We start from the raw sequence: 24,931 nt of genomic DNA on the forward strand, positions 1-24,931 counted from the left end.
AAATAAATACATATGTGTACAGGTCAGGAAAAATGTAAACTGCAAACACAAAAATGATAAAATCATCACAAGATATACATATAAATAACATGTTGCACTAATAAATATTGAAAACGTGCTGCTCCACATCTTAAATAAATAAACCATCTCTCACATGCACAGTGCAGCAATATAAATGTGAGTATAATTCTGAGTATATTTTGTGCAAGATTGTACAAAATAGTTCAAAATCATTCATGAGATAATTTGACAACATGCACTCACCACATGAAACCTCCACTGACCCCTCTTGGGTGCTTTCTCACCTTTAATAGCTAACCTTCATCACAAAGGTCAAAATACAAATGTTTCTTTTAAATCCAAGGCCAGTGCAGAGCCAGGTAGATGGAGTCAGAATCAAACACCTATGAATGGGGCTTGTCCCTTACTAAAAAAGGATTCTCTGTGTATACCTCTTAGTTCCAGAACAAGACAGCAGGTGGATTGTCAGACCCAGCCACACAGATACAGGTGAAACTCGACAAATTAGAATATTGTGTAAAAGTTCATTTATTTCAGTAATTCAACTTAAAAGGTGAAACTAATATATGAGATAGACTCATGACATGCAAAGCAAGATAGTTCAAGCCGTGATTTGTCATAATTGTGATGATTATGACTTACAGCTCATGAAAACCCAAAATCCACAATCTCAGAAAATTGGAATATTGTGAAAAGGTGCAATACTCTCGGCTCAAAGTGTCCCACTCTACTCAGCTAATTAAACCATAACACCTGCAAAGGGTTCCTGAGCCTTTAAATGGTCTCTTAGTCTGGTTCAGTAGGAATCACAATCATGGGAAAGACTGCTGACCTGACAGTTGTGCAGAAAACCATCATTGACACCCTCCATAAGGAGGGAAAGCCTCAAAAGGTAATTGCAAAAGAAGTTGAATGTTCCCAAAGTGCTGTATCAAAGCACATTAATAGAAAGTTATGTGGAAGAGAAAAGTGTGGAAGAAAAAGGTGCACAAGCAGCAGGGATGACCGCAGCCTGGAGAGGATTGTCAGGAAAAAGCCATTCAAAAGTGTTGGGGACTTTCACAAGGAGTGGACTGAGGCTGGAGTCAGTGCATCAAGAGCCACCACACACAGACGGATCCTGGACATGGGCTACAAATGTCATGTTCCTCTTGTCAAGCCACTCCTGAACAACAAACGTCAGAAGTGTCTTACCTGGGCTAAAGAAAAACAGACCTGGTCTGTTGCTCAGTGGTCCAAAGTCCTCTTTTCTGATGAGAGCAACTTTTGCATCTCATTTGGAAACCAAGGACCCAGAGTATGGAGGAAGAATGGAGAGGCACACACTGCAAGATGATTGAAGTCCAGTGTGAAGTTTCCACAGTCTGTGTTGATTTGGGGAGCCATGTCATCTGCTGGTGTTGGTCCACTGTGCTTCATTACGTCCAGGGTTAACGTAGCCGTCTACCAGGAGATTTTGGAGCACTTCATGCTTCCTTCGCAGACAAGCTTTATGGGGATGCTGACTTCATTTTCCAGCAGGACTTGGCACCTGCCCACACTGCCAAAAGCACCAAAACCTGGTTCAATGACAATGGGATTACTGTGCTTGATTGGCCAGTAAACTCGCCTAATCTGAACCCCATAGAGAATCTATGGGGCATTGCCAAGAGAAAGATGAGAGACATGAGACCGAACAATGCAGAAGGGTTGAAGGCCGCTATTGAAGCATCCTGGTCTTCCATAACACCTCAGCAGTGCCACAGGCTGATAGCTTCCATGCCACACCGCATTGAGGCAGTAATTGCTGCAAAAGGGGCCCAAACCACATACTGAGTACATATGCATGCTTATACTTTTCAGAGGTCTAATATTGTTCTATGTACAATCCTTGTTTTATTGATTGCATGTAATATTCTAATTTTCTGAGATTGTGGATTTGAGGTTTTCATGAGCTGTAAGCCATAATCATCACAATTATGACAAATCACGGCTTGAACTATCTTGCTTTGCATTTAATGAGTCTATCTCATATATTAGTTTCACCTTTTACGTTGCATTACTGAAATAAATGAACTTTTGCACGATATTCTAATTTATCGAGTTTCGCCTGTACATGTCAAACCATGAGGCTCAAAGAAGACAAAAAAACATAGTGCTCACCACTAAAAATGTATTGATTAAAAATTGCACCAACATGAATGTTATTAAGCTCTTAGATAAAAAAAATGGGCATTAAGCTGTGCAGTACTGTTCTAGTGTGTCTCACCACATAAAATCTGCCAACCAGCAGCTGTGCTCCTCCAGGTCTCAGACACTAAACTCGCTCCAGAATTGCAAGACTCACCCAAACACATTTCATCATTAACAACCTCATCATCAGGGGCCTCTTTAGCTTCATTCCCTATTTTGATCTAAGCGTTTGTTAACTACATTTAGTAGTTAAAGTGTAACTAAACCCAGGACCCTGCATTCACTATATACGGTCTCCCATAGTACACAGAACATGGAAGTGCAATTATTTTAGTAAATATGAACTACTACTGTAAATACCTTTTCTCATCAGCAGTTAGAGCAGTCTTGTAACTTTTATCTGTATTCAGCCCACCACTAGCTAAAGCTTGAAGGAGGAGTTTTCTTTCTGCTCTAGGAGGAACAAAAATCCCCTGACCTCTCTCCGGACAGTGCTGATTGGCCCTGTGCTAATCACATGCACTCTCCTAACAAAAAAAAATAGATCTAGCAATACACACCAAGCTGAGCATGTGCATGCCTATGGTTCAGTCTTGAGATAAGAGGTGGTCACTTGAAAAAGGGGAGGAACAGAGAAGAAAGGATCAAATTGCCTTTTTACACAATACAGAGGAATAACCCCTTAGATTCCACAGTGAGTATAACAAGCATGCTCTACTGCATATACAGACTGATTTTACTGTTGTGGGTTTAGTAACACTTTAACAATTTTTGCTTGATTTAAATCATTAAATATGTCGCATTGAGCACTATATTCCTTCTTTGTCTTCCTTGAGTCTCATGGTTTGACACATATATGAGTGGCTGGGTCTGACAATCTACTGTACCTGCTGTCTGGTCCTGGGACCAGGAGGTACACACTGAGAATTCTTTTTGGTAAGGTACAAGCCATACTAAGAGGTGTTTGATGCTGGCTCAATTTACCTGGCTTTACATTGGCCTTGGTTATAAAATATGTGTATTTTAATCTTTGTGGTGACGTCAAATATTAAAGCTGAGAGAACTCTGAAGATGGGGGAAGAGTACATGTTGTTACATTATCTCATGAGTGATTTTGGATTACAGTATTTTGGACTTTTGTTATGTTCACAAACTTGCACAAAGTATACTTAAAATAGTACTCAGATATTACTACACTGTCAGTGCATACGAGTGATGATTTATAGGTTTGTTTATAAGATATTGAGCAGCACATTTGGAATATTTATTAACACAACATGTATTTACAGTATATGCTGAGGAAATGAAAGTACTGGTGATGGCATAGAGTTTAAATCAGAACACCATCAGCCAGGAGGAGAAATGCAGGAGGGGCCGGCAGAGAGAGAGAAAGAGAAAGAGAGAGAGAGAGGGCAGAGGCAACAATGTAATAGGTTGTGTAGGTAACTGAAGGGAGTAAGAAGAGAAAAAAATGTCAGGAATGTGATGATGGGGCAATGACTGAGGTCAGGGGCGTATTTACCACAATGCAAACAAGGCATTTGCCTACGGCGCCATTTTTCAGGGGGACAGCACTACTCCTTGGTAGAAGGGGCACACATTGCCATGGGGATCAGGGGGGATCTGAGAGAGGCTGCAGGTTGTTTGATGGTGTACGCAGAGCTCCGACTCTCATTCCCTGGGATGTCCGGAGCTGGGCAGATCATTGTTTTCTCTCTCTCCACGGGAAGAGGGGGTCACTGGCTGGTGTATGGGGAATGGTAGTGGAAGACTTTCTCGGGTGGAGGAGGGTGGGTGGCAGGGGCGTTGTTGGTAAATGTCAGGCTCTCTCCGCGAGGAGGGGGGGAGAGGGTGGCGGTGCTTGTTGGTGTCAGGCTCTCTCTGGGGGAAAGGGGGGGCACGCAGATTTTTGTGTTGCCCAGGGCAGCACAAAACCTAAATACACAGTGGACAGAGGTGCCACGAGAGGAGGAGATTAGCAGCCAGAGACCCAAACATCTCTGCATGCTTTTCTCCTCACATAATCATTATGATGATTCAGCCACTTAAGCCAGGCTTAAACCTTTCTCCAGCAGTGATAACATATCACTGTGATGTGTGGAGAAAATATAAATTGGAAAAAGGAACCCATTATCACAGTTTATTAAATGGATACCTTTATTTGCAAGGCATTCCTTCACCTAGTGTCATATAATACCTGGTTATGCCATACCTTGGGATACTAGGATGTTTCTATTGCCATTGCATGCCAGAAGAAGGTAGCCAACTGTCTTCTGTCGCATGGTTGCCACTGAGCATTGCTAGGCATTAAAGTGTACTCTACAGTTTATTGCTAAGATTTGTGTTAGAACTTCAGTGTTGTAACTTTTTTAATTGTTTCTATTTCCCAAATATATATAGATAAAACTGTCATTTTTATAACACTGCTGACCTTTTAATGGTAGAAACTGGGGAATTATATTTTTTCAGAAGGGATCAGACATAACTCCTGCTTCTCTAATATACAAAATGGTATTGCTGGTTAAAAGAACATGTGGATATCAAAGTCAAAACACAATTCTGACCCTCAGCATTTTTGTAAGATATCCCTATTTTCAAATGGCAAAATAAGTACCCTTACATAAAGCACAAGTGCATGTAAATGGACTGTTTTCTGGGACTCAGTTTATAACTTTGCACCCAATGTACAGGTACAAAACAAATTACAACAGAGCTCACAGAAAGGCCATTATAGGTTAAGCCTATATCCTCTATACTAAACAGGATTCTGCTACTGTCAAATGTACTGTTCTTAGGCAATTGATAAAATACGGCAAAAAAAGAACTTATACTTTATGTACCTTGGTTTTAAGCTTGTTTTGAGTTGTTTGCAAAATATTATTCTTTCTTAGGTAAATCATTATGCTGTTATACAGTATTAGAACATGTGTGGCTCCTCTACTGGACTATGAATTATATCTACATTTGGCTCTTCCTGATGGTAGCCTTCAAAGTGTTTGCCCCCTATTTAGATAGGCCTAAAGTGGTTTTAAAGCCTTAGTTTTTTTTCCCCGTAAAGCATTCTCTGCATATTGGTGTCCGTTTATGGACCAGCGGTAATAGATCGCTGCTCAGTTCTCCGGCATTCTCGGAGAACACAGTTCTCCTGTGAATGCAGTTTATGAAGCAGTTCTCCGAACGAAGGGAGAACGGTCTCCAAACGCTGGAGAACGGTCTACAAACTCTGGAAAACGGCTCATTTTACTATAATCTCGAGAGATTACAGTAAAAAATCAGTTTACTAAGCAGAGGTAAATTATCTCTGCTTAGTTTTCGGTCCCTCTGATTCTCCAGCTCTGGGCTGGAGAATCTGGAGGGAGAACACAGATCTCCAGAGAAGGGCTGACATGATCTCCTGAGTGTCATAAACTGTGAATGACCAGAGAATAGCTGAGATCTGTTGAATCGCAGCTATTCTCTGTGTCATAAAAGGACACCTAAGGTAAAAAACCTTCTGTGCAGATGATTTCCCCCAACCCTCCTTATACTTACCTGAGCTTGATCTAGCTCCATGCCCAAAGAGCAACAGCTCTCTCCATGAGCTCCCTCATCACAGGGCAGATTGAAAGCAGTGGGAGCCATTGGCTCCAGCTGCTGTCAATCAAATTCTGTGATGAGGGAGCTGGGGGCAGGGCCAAGCTAGACTGTCTGAAACCACATGAATGCCCCCACAGGAGTTGGCTTCTTATGGGGGCACGCACAGAAGAGGAGGAGCCAGGAGCAACAGAGCAGGTAAGTATAACATGTTCATTGTAAAATAAAAACCACAAAACTTTACAACCATTTTAGGACAAACTCCATTGCTGTCTCCTAACATGTATCTTATTTTGAATTTTCCTTTATAAAAGCACTATTAAAGGTATATCTTTATTTATTTTTTTTTTTTAATTTAAATATTTATTGGTTTTTCATGTTATTACAAAAAATTTCATAAAAAGAAACACAATACATTTAAGTAGTCTTAACATTTCTATTTTACCCCTTCTAATAACTATTTTCTTTCCCTCCCCTCCCCCCCCTCATTCCCCTCCTCCCTCTCCCTCCCTCCCCTCTACAATTTTTGCAATCTCACGAGGCCCAATCACTTTAAATAACTTCCTAATTTAAGATTTTCTATATTTCTCTTTCACTTTTGATTTTTCCCATTTTTCCCATCTCGAATAGTATGTTCCCAGCCTATCTTCCTGCATATAGTAAGATTTTTCCATTTTACTGATCTGATTTACTCTGTTGATCCAGTCTTCCTCCTTCGGCACCTCTGTTTTCTGCCAGAACTTGGGTATCAACCCTTTTGCAGCATTTAAATAATACCATACGCCTGATTCTTTATATTTATTTACTGTTGTCTCGACATTATGTAAAAGACACATCGTTGCGTCTAACCCTATGTCATTTCCAGTTATTATTTCTATCAATTTAACTATTGTTTTCCAAAAAGCCTGAATTTTCGGACATTGCCACCACATGTGAAACACTGTGCCTATCTCTCCACATCCTCTCCAACACATTTTTGAATTCTCCACACTCATCCTGTGCTCAATACTCGGTGTAATGTGCCATCGTGTCAAACATTTATAATTAAACTCCACTTCTCTCATACTAACGTTCTCATGTGTCAATCTAAATATCTTTTTCTGTTGATCCTCATCTAACACCACCTCCATATCTCTTTCCCACCTCGTTATAAAAATTAACTTTGTGTCTGTGTCTAATTCTGTGAGTATTCTATAAATTTTAGCAATACCATGTTTCCCATCTCTACGTGTTTCTAACAACCTTTCAAACATATTCCACTCCTTCTTTAATCTCAAGGGTTTTGGTAATTTCCCAATAAAGCATTTTAGTTGGTGATATTTCCACTCATCTATTCTAATAAAAATATCTCCCTTCTTCTCTTTAAGTTCTTTAAATGATCTCAATTTCCCCTCTACCAGTACATCTCTCAGTTGGACATCTTCCCTCTCAAACCATCTCCCTGATATCTCATCCTTTCCTGGGGGGAAATAATCAGTATTTGCAAGAGGCATTAATATAGAGTTGAATTCCCATTTCATATTTTTGTGTAAATTATCCCATACCCTTAGAACATTTAGAGTGTAATTACTTGTGTTTTCATTAATTTTTCTAAAATGTGCTGGAATCCATATCATCTTACTCAAACTAATCCCACTCAGTGCATTTTCAATTTTTACCCAACTCTTCCCCTTCTGCTTAAATGTCCAATCATAAATTCTTGCTAAAATTACTGCTTTATAATATCTCTTGACGTCGGGTAGTCCCATTCCCCCTTTTTCTTTAGTCCTACTCAGTATTTCATATGATATTCTTGGTTTTTTATTCCTCCAAATATATCTTGTTAACATTTTTTTTATTATCTTAAAAAAAGCCTCTGGGAGTTTGATCGGAACCATTTGGAATCTATACAGTATTTTAGGTATAATTACCATTTTAACTAGGTTTATACGTCCTATCCATGATGGGTTTCCTCCTAATATTTTCAATTCTTCCTTGATCTCATTTATTAAGGAAATATAGTTTAATCTATACAGTTGTTTGTAAGAGATAGCGAGTTTTATCCCTAGGTATTTTAAATCTTTTTCTCTCCATATAAAGGGGAATTCTTTTTGTAACTTTTCCTTTTCACTCTTTAATATATTGATGTTCAGGATCTCTGTTTTTGTTGGATTAATTTTTAAGTTTGATAGTTCCCCATACTCCTTCAAAAATTTCATTATATTTGGTAATGTTATTCGGGGGTTACCTACATAGAATAATAGGTCATCTGCATAGGCCGCTACTTTGTGTTCTATATTTTTGATCTGAATTCCCTTTACCGCACCACTATTCCTTATCATTGACAACAAAGGTTCCAATGACAGAACATATAGCAGGGGGGACAGAGGACAGCCCTGTCTTGTTCCATTGGACATCCCTATGGATTCTGATCTCTCTCCATTTACCGTAATAATTGCGGTGGGCTCCCTGTATAATTTACCTATCCACTCACGCATTCTCTCTCCAATCCCCAGCACTTCTAAGTTGTCCATCATGAAGCCCCAATCCACTCTATCGAACGCCTTCTCGGCATCAATCGACAGCAGCACCACCGGGGCTTTTCCTTTTCTACTTTTCTGAATTAGCATCAGAGTTCTCAACCCGTTGTCCCTACCCTCTCTCCCTGGGACAAAGCCCACCTGATCTCCATGGATCCATTCTGGCATTAAATCTTTCAGCCTATTTGCTAGCACCTTTGCGTACAGCTTAGTATCGATGTTCAATAATGAAATTGGTCTATAACTAGAGCACTGAGAGGGGTCTTTTCCTTCCTTATGAATGAGTACAACATGGGCCTGAAGAGATTCTCTTCTACTCTCCATCCCTCCTCCCAGCTCGTTCATATACTTCTTTAGCTTAGGTAACAATATTTCACTATATTTTTTATAGTAATTAACTGTGTACCCATCCGGTCCTGGACTTTTTCCACCCCCCGTACTTCTTATTGCTGCTTTTATTTCATCTTGGGAAATTTCCACATCTAGGGAGTTCAGTTGTATTTCACTTAACTTTGGTAATCCTGCGTTTTTTAAATAGGTCTTCCTTTTTTCTTTAATATCCTCTCCATTTTCTTTTGACGAGCTTTGGGGGCTAATATTATATAACTTTCTATATTACTCCGTAAATACTTTAATAATCTCTTTAGTTGAATATACCAACTCCCCCTTCGGATTTTTTATCTTTTCTATATAATTTCTATTTTTCTTTTTATTCAAAGCTCTCATTAAGTATTTTCCTGGTCTATCTTCCCATCTATATCTTTCACTTAGTACCTTATTATATACTCTTTTCCTCTCCTCTTCAATCAGTCTCTCTAGCTCATCTTTTTTATCTATTAACTTCTGTTTTGTTTCTCTTGTTATTTTCTTCTTTTGTACCTGCTCCAAATCCATGATTTCTTTCAGGAGCCCACTGACCCTCTCTCTTCTTTCTCTTTTTTTCCTTGCTCCCATTGCAATCAGGATTCCTCTTATATATACCTTGTGACTTTCCCATACTGTAGCTGTCGATACTTCCCCTGTCTCATTTTCTTTAAAATATACTTTAATCTCTTCCCCAATCTTCTGAGCTATATCCTCGTCCAAAAGAAGGGCCTCATTTAGTCTCCATCCTAGGCCTCCCGTCCACCGTTTCCCCCATCCCATTTTCATTATGACAGGGGCATGATCTGAGAATGTACTCATCTCTATTTCTATTTTAACCAACGGTTCTATAAGTTGATGATCTATTAGGATATAGTCCAGTCTCGAGTATGTCTCATGTGCATTGGAGAAGAAGGTATAGTCTCTGTCTTTCATATGCATTATTTTTCAGCAGACCCTTCAAATAGCTCTCCGGTTTTTTATTAGGGCAATATATATTGGCTAACGTGCACTCTATTCCCTGTAATTTACCTTTCAAGAACAGGAATCTCCCCTCCGGATCGGTCTTTCTATCTTCCACCTCAAATCTGATGTTCTTTGCCAACCCTATTGCCACCCCTTTTGCTCTTTTAATTGGAGAGTCAGCATAATACCATGTTGGATAATATTTAGATTTTAATTTCACATTTGACTTTATCTCGAAATGTGTTTCCTGTAAAAATACCACTGATGTTGCCCTATGGTGTAGCTCTTTAAACAACTTAAATCTTTTCCCAGGGCAGTTCAACCCATTCACATTATATGTTATAACCTGTATTTCTTCCATCCTCCTTAATTCTATCTATCTCTCCTCTAACTTGCCTCCTCCTTTTAGGCCCTACTATCTTGCAGAATATTAGGCCAACCTCCCCTCCCCCTACTCTCTCCCACCCTAACTCCCTCGCCCATCCCCACCCCCCAATCCCCATCTCACCCCCCCACCTCCACCCCCCCTTCCTTATTTTTCCCCTACCCATTTTTAGGCTTACAACCTGCCTACACATCATTTGTGGATCCAACTCCACGATTGATTTAAAATTTTTGGGAGTAAGCTCCGCCCATGGACGGCTACCTCTCCTCCGACCTCCCCAGATCCCCTTTCTCTGTCAATTGGGCTCGACAATAACCTTTATTCCCCCCCTTAACCGGAGCTTCCTGAAGGGCTTCCACAACGACAGGGGTGGGGCAGGGAAGGATGGGAGAGAACACAAAAAAAAAAAAGGGAAAAAACATATTATTTACTTAATTCTCTCTCCCTTCTCTCACCAACCCCTGGACCTCCCTGCTTCTCCCCCCCACCCGCTGCCAGTCCTCTTTTCTTGTATCAGCCGTAACTCCTTTTCCTTCTTCTTCTTCTTCCCACCCAGCTATCTCCACTCTTTGCAAGTCCAGTCTATCACAAAAGTCTCTCAGTTCTTCCGGGAATCTCAGATAAGCTGTAACCCCATTTTTCCATCCAGTTAGAGATGCTGCATTACCCCATCTATACTGCACATTCTGATTTCTCATTTGCTCCAACAGGGGTCTCAGGGATCTCCTCCTCCAAAGAGTCTCTGATGTTAAATCCGCATAAATTTGGATAGTCAAGTCTCCATATTTAATCACTGATCTTCCCTTAATCTTCTTCCATATCTCCTCTTTGACCCCAAAGTTTTGGAACTGGACAATTATATCTCTCGGTCTTTCTTTCTCATTAGCTTGTTTGAACTTTCCTGTTCTGAACACTCCATCTAGTTTGATCCCGTCTGTTTCAGGTCTGTCTCTTATGAAATTTAAAATTTTATTAACTAGTTCATATAATGTTTCCCCTTTTGCAGACTCTGGGATTCCTCGTACTCTAAGGTTACTCCTTCTTTCTTTATTTTCTTGAATTTCCATCCTATAGAGCAGTTTTTTCTGAGTTTTCTCCAGATGGATTGTTTTTTTCCATAGATTATCTATGGTTTGGGCCTGGGTTTTAACTTTCTCCTCTGTTTCTTCCATTCTCAATAGCAAATGTCCTAAATCATTGCGAATAGCTGTCATTTCATGTTTTATCATTTTCTCCAGATTTTGAAACATTTCTATCATCTCCTTCTTATTTGGTACTTGTAGTTCACCATCACAATCTTGTTTCCCCAAGCCAACCGCTATTTGTTGGTTACAGGAGCTATTCATATCCAGTGATAATCTAGGGCTATTTCCTAAGCTAATGTCCATTTCCCCTTTTGCACTTGCGCCTTGGGCCCTTTCTGGCGTAATATTTCCATGTGATGTAAACTTCTTTATCGTGCCTGTTTGAGACCCTTTGAGCCCTGTTCCCTTGGGGCCTTTATTCTTCATATCCTCTATATGTCTTTTATCTTCTGTATTCTCTAGATGGGGTTATACCGCTCCTTTGTGATTTGTGGACCAGATATACTTATAATTTTTCCTTATTTTTTTTTTTGTTCTCCTAAAGCACCTAGGGCTCTTCTTTTGTTCTCTTCTTGACCCAGGGAATCCTCCCCTCACCTCCTTAGCCCCTTTGTCCCCCACTGTCACTTAGGGGTCTATTACACCACACGCTCACATCAGCTCTCACTCACCCCGACAGCGGCTCCAGGCTTGGATGTAGGTCCTTCACATCAGCTCAGTCCTGGGGGGGGAGTCCTCTGGGTCTCCGATGCTGTGCTTCGCTTTTTTCTCTAAACTTCGCCCCAGGGACGCAGGGTGGGTCTTCTGGTATTCCCGGGTCTCCCTGGCCCAGGATCAGTCAGCCGGCCGAGGGTTATATTCAGCAGCAAGCCGGGGGTTATGAGCCCTAAAAAGCCGGTAACAGAGGAGCAACAGCTCCCTGTCATATCAGGACGCCGGCCGGTCTCTGCTTTCCCCCAGAGATCCTCCGCGGCTGGTCACGTGCGCCCTCCACGTCACCTCACTTCCCAGCCGCTTGGATCTCTCTCTCTACACAGCGCCGGGGGAACCGGCGCGTCTCTACAGCCTCCGTGTCACGGCCATCCCCGGCTCTCCAGGCTCAGCTCCACTGCCCTCCAGACTCCGTTGAGGCGGTTTCTTTAGCGGGTCCCTAGGGAGGTCGGGAAGCGGGTCCTAGCAGCGAGCTAGAGCCACTCGCTCCCCGCAGCCGCCATGTTCAGGCTCCTCCCCCCTACCAGATCAGTCAGCACTTTAGCCTATAGCAGTTCTAAGTAAAATCTATGTTTCCCATTTGCTAAATGAAAGGTATATCTTTAAAGACACAACAAAAACAAACTGCAGAAGAAGTGACTTTGAGGAAGGTTTACAAGCTTTCTTCCAATCATATCTGAAACTGCTAGGTAGGGCGAATGTTCTCTCATGACTTTAGTTATACTTACAATACCACTCTCAAACTTTTCCACAAAATTTGTGATCACATTTAGGATTTTTTCCCTGCATTTTTACTTCTGTAGAGGTTTATATACTAACTGTCTTTACCAGCGGCATACAATGAATCATGTCAAATACTGAAAACCATCTGACCATTTTGAAAGGATACTTATAAACTAAATTCACATAATGCTTCTTAATTCTCTGTGACATATGTAGGGAGTTATTTCACCTTAGATACCTCTCAATTACTATTGCCAAGACATTTGCAACAGTCAATCTTTTATACATTCAATAATGAATCAAACCATAATTAAGCTTTAGGGCAGCACTAGTAGATAGACTATGGCTCTTAGTGATATTTCATAATAAAAATTAACTCTCCAATAAATTTTTCTTATTAGAGGAATTACACTCTTGGACTTTTCCTCTCCTTTGTGGAGCATTTATTATTTGATATAGCTGACCATCAAGTGCATAGTATCTCAGCCGGCTGGCAGGACATCATACAGAAGGAGCTAGGACACAGTGAAGAGTGTGTTAATACAAACACTACTGTTTATCAGTTATTAGATAATCCATTCCATCTGGTGAGTGTCAGTGAATCTGGAGAAGGTGTTTTCTCAGTATGTCTCAGGCAGTCCCCGAGTTATGAACAAGATAGGTTCTGTAGGTTTGCTCTTAAGTTCAATTTGTAATCAAGTTGGAGCTGGTACATTTTTTAGGTGTAACTCCAGACCAAAAATTATTTTTAAGTTTTGGATATCATAGGGAAGGGTTAACTGACCATGCAGTGATATAGGATTGCTGACAGGTCAGTAGATGGCAGCATGCTATGAGCAGCAAGATGACTGCCTAATGGTTTCTGGGACCAGTATGACCTCATGCTGCCTCCATTCTTACATATAAGTCATATGTAAGTTGATTTCAATGTAAGTGCAGCGCTAAAACTTAAGTGACAAATGGAATCATAAAGTGCTTATGTGAATAAACGTGTATCATACAATATTCAAGTGACATTTATCTAATAAACGTCTTAGATCATATAAAATCATAGAATCATAAACGGTCTAAAAAAATCTGAACTGAAATGGTGAATATAAATAGTCCATGGCACTACAGGTCACAGAAGTGCCAAAAAGTATGTAAGTGCTTATCAGCAATAATAGTGATAATAAATAGTTTGTGGCACTACTGGTCACAGCAAAGCCCAGTGATTGTGGAACTACAAAGTGAAGCAATATCAGCTGGGATGCTCGAGAGTGCTCATGATCCAACATGGGAATCCACCACCTTATATGGATTTGCAATCACCAGAACACTACCTGTATAATAGCATTAATCCTTATGGGGGGGTCACAGGAAGCCATACATAGGGACTGGACTTCTCCAGGGTGAGGGCTATGCAAAACCAGCAAAGGATCCTCTTAGGGGGGAAAGCTCACCACAGGAGCCGAAGGTATGGCAATATAGTGTAGTATTTATTGTAAATGGTTAAAAGTAATCCACGTGGATACAGCAAAGAGTTAAATACATGAACTCATACCAAGATGGCCATTGCTCCGAGCTCCAGCCACAGAGGCGTGACATCAGCACGTAAGGTTCCACCCAACACATTAAGTGCACATGTACGTCCTCAGGGGCACGCCTACTAGCTAACGTCATAGCCCTGCAGGCTATTTAAACAGAGTCTGCCCATGACATCAGAAGTGATCTTCTGGTGGTGCATGCATCCCCCCATGTGGCAGAAGTGCAAAATCACGTGTATGTATGTGATTTTGCACAGGAATGCCGCCCTATAGCAGTAACACTGCTATAGGGCAGATGTAAAGTGCTTAAGGAATGCTTGGTATTTTATAAAGACCTTTATACTCTAATAAGGTTGACAGCAGCTGTAGGAAGATTACTCTGCTGCACCAAAGACATTTGAGAATCCAACACCTGTGTCACTTTTCTGGCCCCCACACACTGCTGAATTGTCACTTTTAAGTGGACATGGCCTCCAAAGATTAGAAAGAAAATAAAGAATATTAATTCTGTATAACCTCAAATTACTTTATAAAATTGTTAACATATGCAGGGGCGGACTGACAACTCATGGGGCCCCCGGGCAATAGGGGATCATGGGGCCCCTGTGTACTTGCCCACAATCAAAGCACACCCAAAAAAGCCTATGAAAGGTACCAGGGTCATTTTATGGGGCCCCCTACTAACCCCGGGCCCTCGGGCAGTGCCCGAGTGCTCGAATGGTCAGTCCGCCCCTGAACATATGACTAACTATCAATTTTTAAAAGTTTTGCTAATTTGTTATTAATATATAGAATTTTATCAGGATAAAACTAAACAAAATTCAACATATTGCTCTGAATTTATGTATTTAGATATGTAAATTGCTCTTAAAATCAGCAACATAAGTCTGTTTTCAAGTGTTGTAATTTTCCTGATAAATATATCAGTCGTATAATAAGTATGCTAGACCTTTCATCATAGAATAAATAATGAGAACATTGTGCACATTCCAGCAGTAAATAATCTCAGCTGAGGTACTATTTCCATTTTATAATCAAACAAAAGCTGACAAATAAAATATATATTTGATGTCTGATGTGATGAACATTGCATACACTAGAATACTAAGTACTGATATTCATTTTGTAAATGAAACATGTAAGACATATCTCATTATGTAAAGCAGCAAAAGGATAGATTCATAAATGTGCATCAGCTAGAAGAGCTCAACTTTCCTAATCAAGGAAATGCAGCTGAGAATGAAGTAAAGCTAAGAAGACATTGAGAACTGGCCCAAGGAAATACATGTAAGGTATGACATTCACATAATCCTGTATAAAATGTGTAAATGTATTGATAGACAGTCGGTTACTTTTAAAACCTAGTAGGTAAGGCATTTACCTCTGAACTTTTAGAACACTTAGGGGTTGATTTGCTAGAACTGGAGAGTGCAAAATCTGGTGCTGCTCTGCATGGCAGCAAATCAGCTTCTAACTTCAGCTTGTTCAATTAAGCTTTGACAAAATAAAATGGAAGCTGATTGGTTTTTATGGAGAGCTGCACCAGATTTTGCACATTTCAATATTAGTAAATCAACTCCTTAGTCTACAACTGTCTGAGATCCTACCTCACTGAAAACTACCTTCTTGACCCCTTACAGTCTGGCTTTCACTCGCAGAACTCCACAGAAACGTCCCGATTAAAACTCATTAATGAATTACTAACTGATAAAGCCAATGACCTTTACTCCATACTCTTACTACTAGACCTTTCTGCAGCCTTTGATACTATTGACTACCCAATCCTGCTCAATAAACTCCATTCCCTTGGCCTCCAAAAGTCTGTTCTTTCTTGGTCCCCCCCATTTATCACAGCACTTCTTCGGTGCTACCTACACTTCTGTCTTCAATTCTCCACTTCCTCTTTCTGTAGGGGTCCCTCAAGTATCTGTTCTTGGACTCCTTCTCTTCTTTAACTAATGAAACCACTGAGATACTCATTCACTCCCACCTTGACTATTGCAGCTTCTTCTGTTAGGCCTACCTCTACACAGGATATCTACCTTTCAGTTTATCATGAAAGCTGTTGCCAGACTCATCTACCTTACCAACTGTTCCGTGTCTGCCACCACTTTCTGCCAATCCCTCCAGTGGCTTCTGATTGCCCAGCAAATTAGGTTCAAAATGATCTCTAGCACTCTTGTCTCCTTCTACCATGCTTGTCTCCAGGACTTCTCCAGAGCCTCTCCTATCCTTTGGAGCTCTAGAAGCCTAACCCCACCTTTACCTAACAACTGAACATTTAATTCTTCCATCAGGTCATCCCCCACAATTATTACCTGTTGTACCACTGGCAGGGCCATGGATAAGAGGGTACCACCAGTCCTCCTGTATGGGACCCAGGCCTGCAGGGGGGCCCAGGCAACTAGGTGAATGGGATATGGGCAGGAAGGGTGATCAGCACAGCCTGGAGGCAATTATTAGAACCAATCCCCTGTGTGGCTTTCTCTGTAACAGCTGAAAGCTGGCTTCTTCTCCTCTCCCTCCCACTGGCTTTCAGCTGCTCTAAAGAGAGCCATACAGGGGATTGGTTCCAGTAATGGCCCCTCTGCCACACCCATCTCCCTCCCTGTGCACCATATATTTTTCCCCTGCTGCCCAGGTCCACCTGTGTGTCCTCACCTCCACAGTGCTGCCGGCTTCTCTTCTCTCATTTCTACTGCCAGCTGAAAGCACACAATAGGATCCTTCAAGATGGAGAGTGGGAGAAGGGTCCTGTAAATATGTCACATTTACCAGCCCCTTCCTTTCCTGAATGAACACAATGAGTAACCGGTACTGATCACTCCCTGTGTTCATTCAAAACTGAACCATAGTAAACAGAGTTTTTTTAGGGGGGGTTAGGGCCCAGTGGTTTCTAACAGCAGCCCTGACCACTTGCTCCCACCCTCTTAACCCTCTTGTATTTTATTGAACTGTAACTGTGCTGTATCCTTTTATATTGTGAAGTGCTGCACAAATGGCGCTTAATGAATGCTGTATAATAATGATAATAATAATTCATATAGAGACATGCTTTGGTCTTTTTCATCCCAAAATAAAATTGTATAACATTTGCAATATACCAAACAGATACTTTTTTTAAAAACATTCTAATCCCTTGCATATTTATAAAGCAGTGAATATGACATTCACTAACGATGAATCCATGACTGTATCTTATAACACATGCACCAGAAAGACTCACCTACATTAATTGTTTGGTGAATGTCACATGCACAATGCTTTATATACATGTCACTAATAGATCAGTAACAGCATGCTAGGCTAAGTGAATTTAAACACCTGCATATGGTTCAGGAAGGAACAGTTGATACTAAAGCACTAGTGATGCAATGCAAGATCTGCAATTTACTCCCAAGCTCTTACATACAGAACTTTCAATAAGTCCCTCTAGGACACTTTATCACTGTCTTTGAAACTACCCCTTGAAAAAACAAGGGCAATGCACAGCCTAAACAAAGCTTGCTTAACAATGGAGATGTCTGGTTTTCCATCTTAAACTACCTTATTGTGTGCCGAAAACATGATATTTAAGATATTTTAGAGATGTATTTATTTGTTTGTTTTATGTCAGAATGAATGAAGTATGAACCTTCTTAGAACAGAAAGTATTTACAAGTCTCATTCCATCAAATATACCTAAATAAGGGGATTATTCTTTATTTGAAGATAATATTCAGAACCATTCAGTTCATTCCTTTTCACCCCATGTCTAACTTTGCAGCCACAACGGTCGATGGCACAGACAGAGCCTAATACTTTAGAGACATTTTTCTAGCATTGGGCAGAGAATGTATCCCTCATCTCTTCCTGTGTGCTCCCGGTCCAGATTTCACTTGTATTTTTTTTATTTATTTTGCCACTGTTGTCCTGTGAGGACTCCCCACTGCAGCTGTTGTTTCTCACACTAGTTGCTACACCTCAGATGTGGTGGCTGTTAGTGTTCCAAAAGCAACAGGCAGCCACGACACAAGCATGAGCAGCTAGAAGAACCCTTCTGCTAAGTTTTTATTGCTATCTGTGTCCCTATTGAATATGCACCCTCCTTCCCCAGACCCACACTCATTCTCTATTTCACACCACCTCATTCTGTACATTGCTTTGTACAATCCCTGTAACACACCCCTCATACGGTACACTGCCTTGTACAGTCTCTGTTCCACACCCCTCATACGGTACACTGCCTTGTACAGTCTCTGTTCCACACCCCTCATACGGTACACTGCCTTGTACAGACTCTGTTCCACACCCCTCATACGGTACACTGCCTTGTACAGTCTCTGTTCCACACCCCTCATACGGTACACTGCCTTGTACAGTCTCTGTTCCTCACCCCTCATACGGTACACTGCCTTGTACAGTTTCTGTTCCACACCCCTCATACGGTACACTGCCTTGTACAGTCTCTGTTCCACACCCCTCATACGGTACACTGCCTTGTACAGTCTCTGTTCCACACCCCTCATACGGTACATTGCCTTGTACAGTCTCTGTTCCACACCCCTCATACGGTACACTGCCTTGTACAGTCTCTGTTCCACACCCCTCATACGGTACACTGCCTTGTACAGTCTCTGTTCCACACCCCTCATACGGTACACTGCCTTGTACAGTCTCTGTTCCACACCCCTCATACGGTACACTGCCTTGTACAGTCTCTGTTCCACACCCCTCATACAGTACACTGCCTTGTACAGTCTCTGTTCCACACCACATTCTCCTATGCACTGCATTGTACATTCCCTTTCCTACAGCACCTCATTCTGAACTTTGCACATTACATTCCATAGTACATCATTCAATACTCTCAGCTGTACTTTTCCTATTCAGATCACTGTATGCTTTGTAGAACATTATAAAGGTGTTCATAGTTTCTGCATAGTGCCTAGCTTTTTAATTGAAACATTTTTAAAGGTAGGGTCATACAGAGTGGTACATATTAGTTTATATTCTCTGTATAGGAAGCACAGGTATTGGAAGAGTTTATTTTTTTCAAAAATTATCCTGTGTCCTGATAGTTTTGTGTGCCTGTTAAATTCTCATTTGTGGCACGGTATAAAACATATTTTGTAAGTACAAAGACTCTGGCATGTGTTTGCAATGAATACAGAGGGTTGATGAAAACTCTGTTTTACCATTTCCCTTTCAGCCACTTCAATGTTAGGTGTGGTCTGGCCAAACCCACAATTTGTGCACTAAGCACACCACAGATATGCTTCTCTTAGTTTGCCCTTTGGTGCACTACTAGCAATAACTAGCAATACTCATGTTTTCGTGTTTACTACACAGACTTAACCCCTTCGCACTGGCACTTCCCAACCATTTAAGGGGTTTATGACGCTGGGAGGCAGGGCGGGGTTTATGGTCATATGACTGCCATGATTGTCTGTCATGGCAGTCACATGATCAGAAATGTCCCAATAGCAAGGAGAGTTTGGAACCTTTCCATGGGACGCCAACACATGTGCTGGGAGCGTGAAGGGTGCGCGCTTTCAGCACGTTTGTTTACAAATGGTACGCAAATATGCGGCCACTCAGTGTCAAGCCCCAGCTGCTGAGAGGCCACATATTTGCATACACTTGGAGTGAAGAGGTTAATAAAGGGCTGTGTAGTTCATTTTGTCCCACCTCACCTTGTCTCTCTGGGTTACATTTTCCTGTTGGTTCCCAGCACTACTTTGTAGAAGCCATGGTTTCTATACACTGCACCAATGATGGTTAACAAGCCTGAAACAGCTGTATGCAGTTTGTAATATATGACTATAATATTACTCTTAATTAATCTTGTATAGACCAGTGGTCCTAGATGCACATTTAACCATGGGACATAAGTGAATGACTTCACGGCTTTGCTCACTTTCTTGAAATGAGGAATAATTCTTTATTTTTGGGATATGTGATAAAATGAGACACGTGAATACTGTATGTCCTAAGGAAGCTGTACTGATGAATTATAAAATATATACATTGAGACTGTAGAGAGTACAGGGGACTAGATATACAATTTAAGTTATGTATATAAAAAAAATGTTGATAGACAAATGGATATTAGACCAATATACACAAAATAATGTAATAGAAAGATGGATAGATAGATAGATAGATAGATAGATAGATAGATAGATAGATAGATAGACAGACAGACAGACAGACAGACAGACAGATAGATAGATAGATAGATAGATAGATAGATAGTGTACTATTGAATAATAACTAATGGATATCAGGCAGTGCACTACTCAGTTATATAAACAAAGGAGGTACAGTACCTTTCCCACATATTGTGGTTCAGATCCCATATATTCTTCAAGTACAAAGAACTGATTCCATACCCATCCACGCTTAACTCTCTGTGCAAATGATCTCCTGCCCGACATTGTGATAATAACATTATCCTTCTGCTTAAATGCTGAAGTTTGTGGTGGTTGCTGTGAATGCAGTGGCGTTAAGAGACCTCCATCAAACAGGAACCAAAGAAGCAGCGATAAGCAGTTCCTTGTAAGCATTGGAAATGCTGTCCCTACAGCCCCGTAGTTAAAACTCCAACACTTGTAGAACTGTAGGATCCAGCTTGAACTGTGCTTGTTCCTCACCATAAAAGTCTCACTGTTGCAAAATACACATAAAAAGTATCTCCTCCGCTGACACGCTTGTCATCTTATTGATATTCACCAATGGTTTTCTGTAATTACACACACCAAATAAATATTAATTTTTGCAGTTCCTAATTATATTAAAATTTACACAGTGACAAACAACATTTGTATTTAAATAGCATAAATGACAGAAACTGTAAATAAACATCAAAATATATTATTATTATTATTATTATTAATAATAAAAATAAGAAAAATGCAGCCAACATAAAAGGAAGCATTGAAGCTAATAATGTATGTGTCTTTGCATGCGTGGGAGATCCCATGTGGACTAAACACTGTTAATATCTCTGCTAGAAACAGAATATTTATGAACATGTCTAGCTGGGACTTTGCTGTTTAGAATCATAATAAAAAAGGTTTACGGTAACTAATGAGTGGTGTATTATTTAACACAAGCTATGTCTGTGCTTTGTGCTAACTTTGAAAAGGTAGACATGCCTGCATTTCACTCTGAGACTTTTATGTAGCTAAGAGCTTGTTGTAAACGTTGAATGTAATTCTTGTAGAAATCATTATCATTAAAACATCAGTTTGGCTTTAAAATAGACTGAATTCCAATGAAAAGTGTTTAAAAGAAGAGAGGCATAAATCTATGTATGTCACTTAGGTTAGTATTTAATAACGGCATTTTTGTAAAATCTGGGTCATGTATGAATTCTTATTCATCCTGGATACAGGCAAAGATGACAGTTTACATATATGTTCCAGTTATGTAAAGTGGCAAAGTGAAGATGTAGCTTTCAGTACCAGGAAAATTTGTGAGGCTTAATAGGAGGTGCATATCATCAGAAATCCCACACAATAATAAAATGCCTGGTGTAATTTGTCTTTCAAAGGAATCTAGTTATTCTGTGTGTTGATTGGAGACCACTTTATTTGTACGCCGTAATACGCAAGGCAAGAAACTTAAGTTTAGTTTTTTTAAAAAATCAACACAAGGGGCACTACTTACTATCAATGCGATTTGTCCCCTGTGCTGTTGGAATCTTGCTTTTGTAGAAATCTTCCACCTCCAATCTCCCCCACCCCACTGCTGTAATCTTATTGAGCCAAAGAAACCTTCTACCCACATTCATAGAAGCTGTACTATAACTTCCATGAATGAATGAAACACAATTTATGAATGCAGGAGATGAACCTTTTATTCATCTGCCCATCCTCAATTCATAGATCATTTTTCGTTCATAGAATCTATAATACAGCAATAAATGAAGGAGTGCAGTAAAGGTGGACTTAGTTGGCACTCCTACCCTTAGTGCATAGCCCACCACACTGGAAGATTACAGTGGTGGGGGGATCGGAGGAAGAAGATTTAAACTAAAGCAGGAGCTAGCAACACAAAGGACATATTACATTGATAGTAAGTAATGTCCCTGGTGCTGATTTGTTTATATAAAATGTTGGGATTGATTTACTAAATACATATAGAATGTGCACCTTGCAAGCGCAGTTGCTCCAGAGCTTAGCAAATGAGGGGCAGCTCCACTGACTTCCATCAATCATGTGCCAGGAAAAATGTTGTTTTGTTTTTATTTTCCTTTCATGCAATTGGGTATTTTTTGTAAAGTAAGGCTTAATCTTATTTACTAAGCTCTGTAACAATTGCACTTGCAGAGTGCAACTGCACTTGAAAAGTATACAGTTTATTTGCATTTATGAAATCAACCCCTTTGTGTATTAAAGTATAGCTCACACTTCCTGTGATGACAAGAATTAATATAAAGTGTCCCCAGTAGGGAAACAAGCAAAAAACAAAACGTTTTTTTTTCCGTAGACTGGGGAAGTGTAAAAACATCTGACAATGTTTGTATTGCTGTCTGTGCTTTAATGTTCTGGTGACAACTAATTCCATTATTTCTTGTCCAATGTTGCAGGGACAGGAAGTAAAGGAAGATCTTACCTAGTGGGCTCACAGACAGCTAAACAATTATCACTTTAAATACTTTGGGTTTATATATGCCCTTTTATTTTAGCCTCTAGCTTACAGTTTTTATTTGTTTACCTTTTTTCTTTATTATACATTATAGGGTATCAAAATAACATACAAATGTACATAAGGACATACAAAAATATATCCAAATGAATCATAGTTAAGCAAGCATTACTAAAGATTACTAAAGATTCAAAGATATTGAGCCAATATAAACAGTAAGTGGCACGGGTAACAAATGTAGGCCAGTAGCTCCATAAACAAGGTATAATGTGAATAGCCTTATGACCAGGATGCCTTTCTGGGTATAAGTTGCACTAGGGATATATGAAGGTGATGTATAATGAAGAATCATTGTTCTTGTTTACAGAGGGCATCTGTGGTCCATGATCCATGGTTCCCATTTGATAGAGAATTTTTGAGTATATAAATTGGCTTTTGAGAGTATGTATTTAAGCAGACAATGCTCATTAAGGACATGAATAAACTCTGAAATAGTAAGATGATGTAGATTTCCACTTGCTAGCTAAAGCTAACAAGGCTGCTATAAGGGTGTGAGTAATGAACGTTTTGAACTTTATGGGCCAATGAGGAATATCAAAACCCAATAAAAGATCCTGTGGAGAAGAAATTCAAGTAATTGAGATGACTGAAGTAATAAATGTAGCAACTTCGACTCAAAAGGCTTGGATGGAAGGGCAGTCTAACCAAATATGATATAAGGTGCCTGATTGTCCGCAGCAAAGTTGCAGAAGCATTAGGATAGATAGTAGCAATTTTAGTAGGAGTGAAATACCATTTATGAAAAAGCTTTTGCAAAGACTCTCAATGCATAATACAGTGAGATGCTCATTGAGGTAGCGTAAGTGTCTGGTACCATTAGGTGGGCAGTGAAGAGCTGTTTTAAAACAAAAAATTGGATTTCTACCTCAATGATCTTAATATACATGGTTACAGGAATTCTTAAAGACTCATGCTGACACACATATACACACAAAGTTTGAACTGGATGGACCTGTTTGTTCTTCAGCCTTATCAACTATGTACCTACATTATATTTAGGTTGTTGGAGTGACTGCATGTAGAACAGGATAGCACCGAGATACAATAAGGATGAAAAAAAAGTTACAAACCGTATTTAAGTTAAAAAGGAAAAACTTTTTTTTAATACACAGTGCTTTAAAAAACTAAATGTCAGTCAGAGTTTACATGCAATATAAATATAAGGACAGTTCTATGCTTGCAATTTTTAATTTCTTAATGGCATGAGATCTTTGTGTCTCATTAGCACACATTGATTTTTATTAGGTATTTCACCCAAGGGAATTTCGTTTAGTAGTATGGTAAACACATATACTCTAAACCAGTCACATTAGCTGAACTTTATAGTTATAATTGCTTCCTTGTCTACAATGGGATGTGTGATTAATCATTCAATGGGAGCAATTACTTGCTTGATGTTCAGTCAATATATCTGTCCAGCATATATGGAGGAAACCATACATACATAATTTATATTTATTGTCAATGTTGCCTCCCCTTGACATATGTTGTATGAAAGTTATATTAGGCAGAAGTTCAATATTACTTTATCAAAACTGCAAATTGTTAATGTTTCATTTTTAATATGCTACTGTATATCAAAATGGCTCATTATTGGTAATAATGTAACTATACATATTAAAATTAGTTGATCAGTAACAATAACATTTTCCATTGAAGAGACAATGAGGTATATTTATAAAGCAGGTAATGTAATATTCATAAAACATTTCCTGCAGGTATATCTTTCAGTGTACGATTTAAATTATAATGTTTGATTCATCTGCAGTGAAAACTTGATAAATACTTCCCAATGACTTCATGTAAAGTCCAACTCTAGAAACCCTTTTTTTTGCTTTGGATTGAGAGACTGTGTCTCTCTTGGGGGAGATTTCCCTCACTTCCTGTCAAGACAAGTGATTGGCAACACCAACAAAAAGAAAAATGTGGTTCATAGAGATTGCAATGGTTAGAATTTATGTTTTCATCGCAGTCTGTGTCTGCCAATCTCAGAAATATACATGCCCCCCATGTAAACAGAACGTTAGGGAAGATGTATCCAATAGGGCCAGCAAATAAAATCCTAACAGTAATTTTTATGAAAATCTTAAAAAAGTGCTTGGCTGGAGCAGCGGTGGACTGACCATTTGGAAACTCAGGCACTGCCCGAGGGCCCAGGGTCAGTAGGGGGCCCCATGAGATGCCCCTGGTACA

At 39.9% G+C, this 24,931-nt stretch overlaps 1 protein-coding gene across 2 annotated transcripts in view; it reads right to left on the reverse strand.

Moving 5' to 3' along the window:
* Positions 1–24,931, reverse strand: part of CDH12 (cadherin 12) — a 1,084,366-nt gene that overhangs the window by 325,982 nt on the left and 733,453 nt on the right. For both annotated transcript variants that reach the window (XM_089674839.1, XM_089674840.1), the window contains one exon: positions 20,356–20,768. In XM_089674839.1, the coding sequence (XP_089530965.1) occupies positions 20,356–20,682 (327 nt within the window). In that variant the 5' untranslated portion in view covers positions 20,683–20,768. The remainder of the gene's footprint in view (positions 1–20,355; positions 20,769–24,931) is intronic.

The sequence above is a fragment of the Staurois parvus genome, unplaced genomic scaffold, assembly GCF_062004578.1.
Source record: "Staurois parvus isolate SC_StPar_1 unplaced genomic scaffold, SC_StPar_1.0 ptg000153l, whole genome shotgun sequence".
Classification (NCBI taxonomy): domain Eukaryota; kingdom Metazoa; phylum Chordata; class Amphibia; order Anura; family Ranidae; genus Staurois; species Staurois parvus.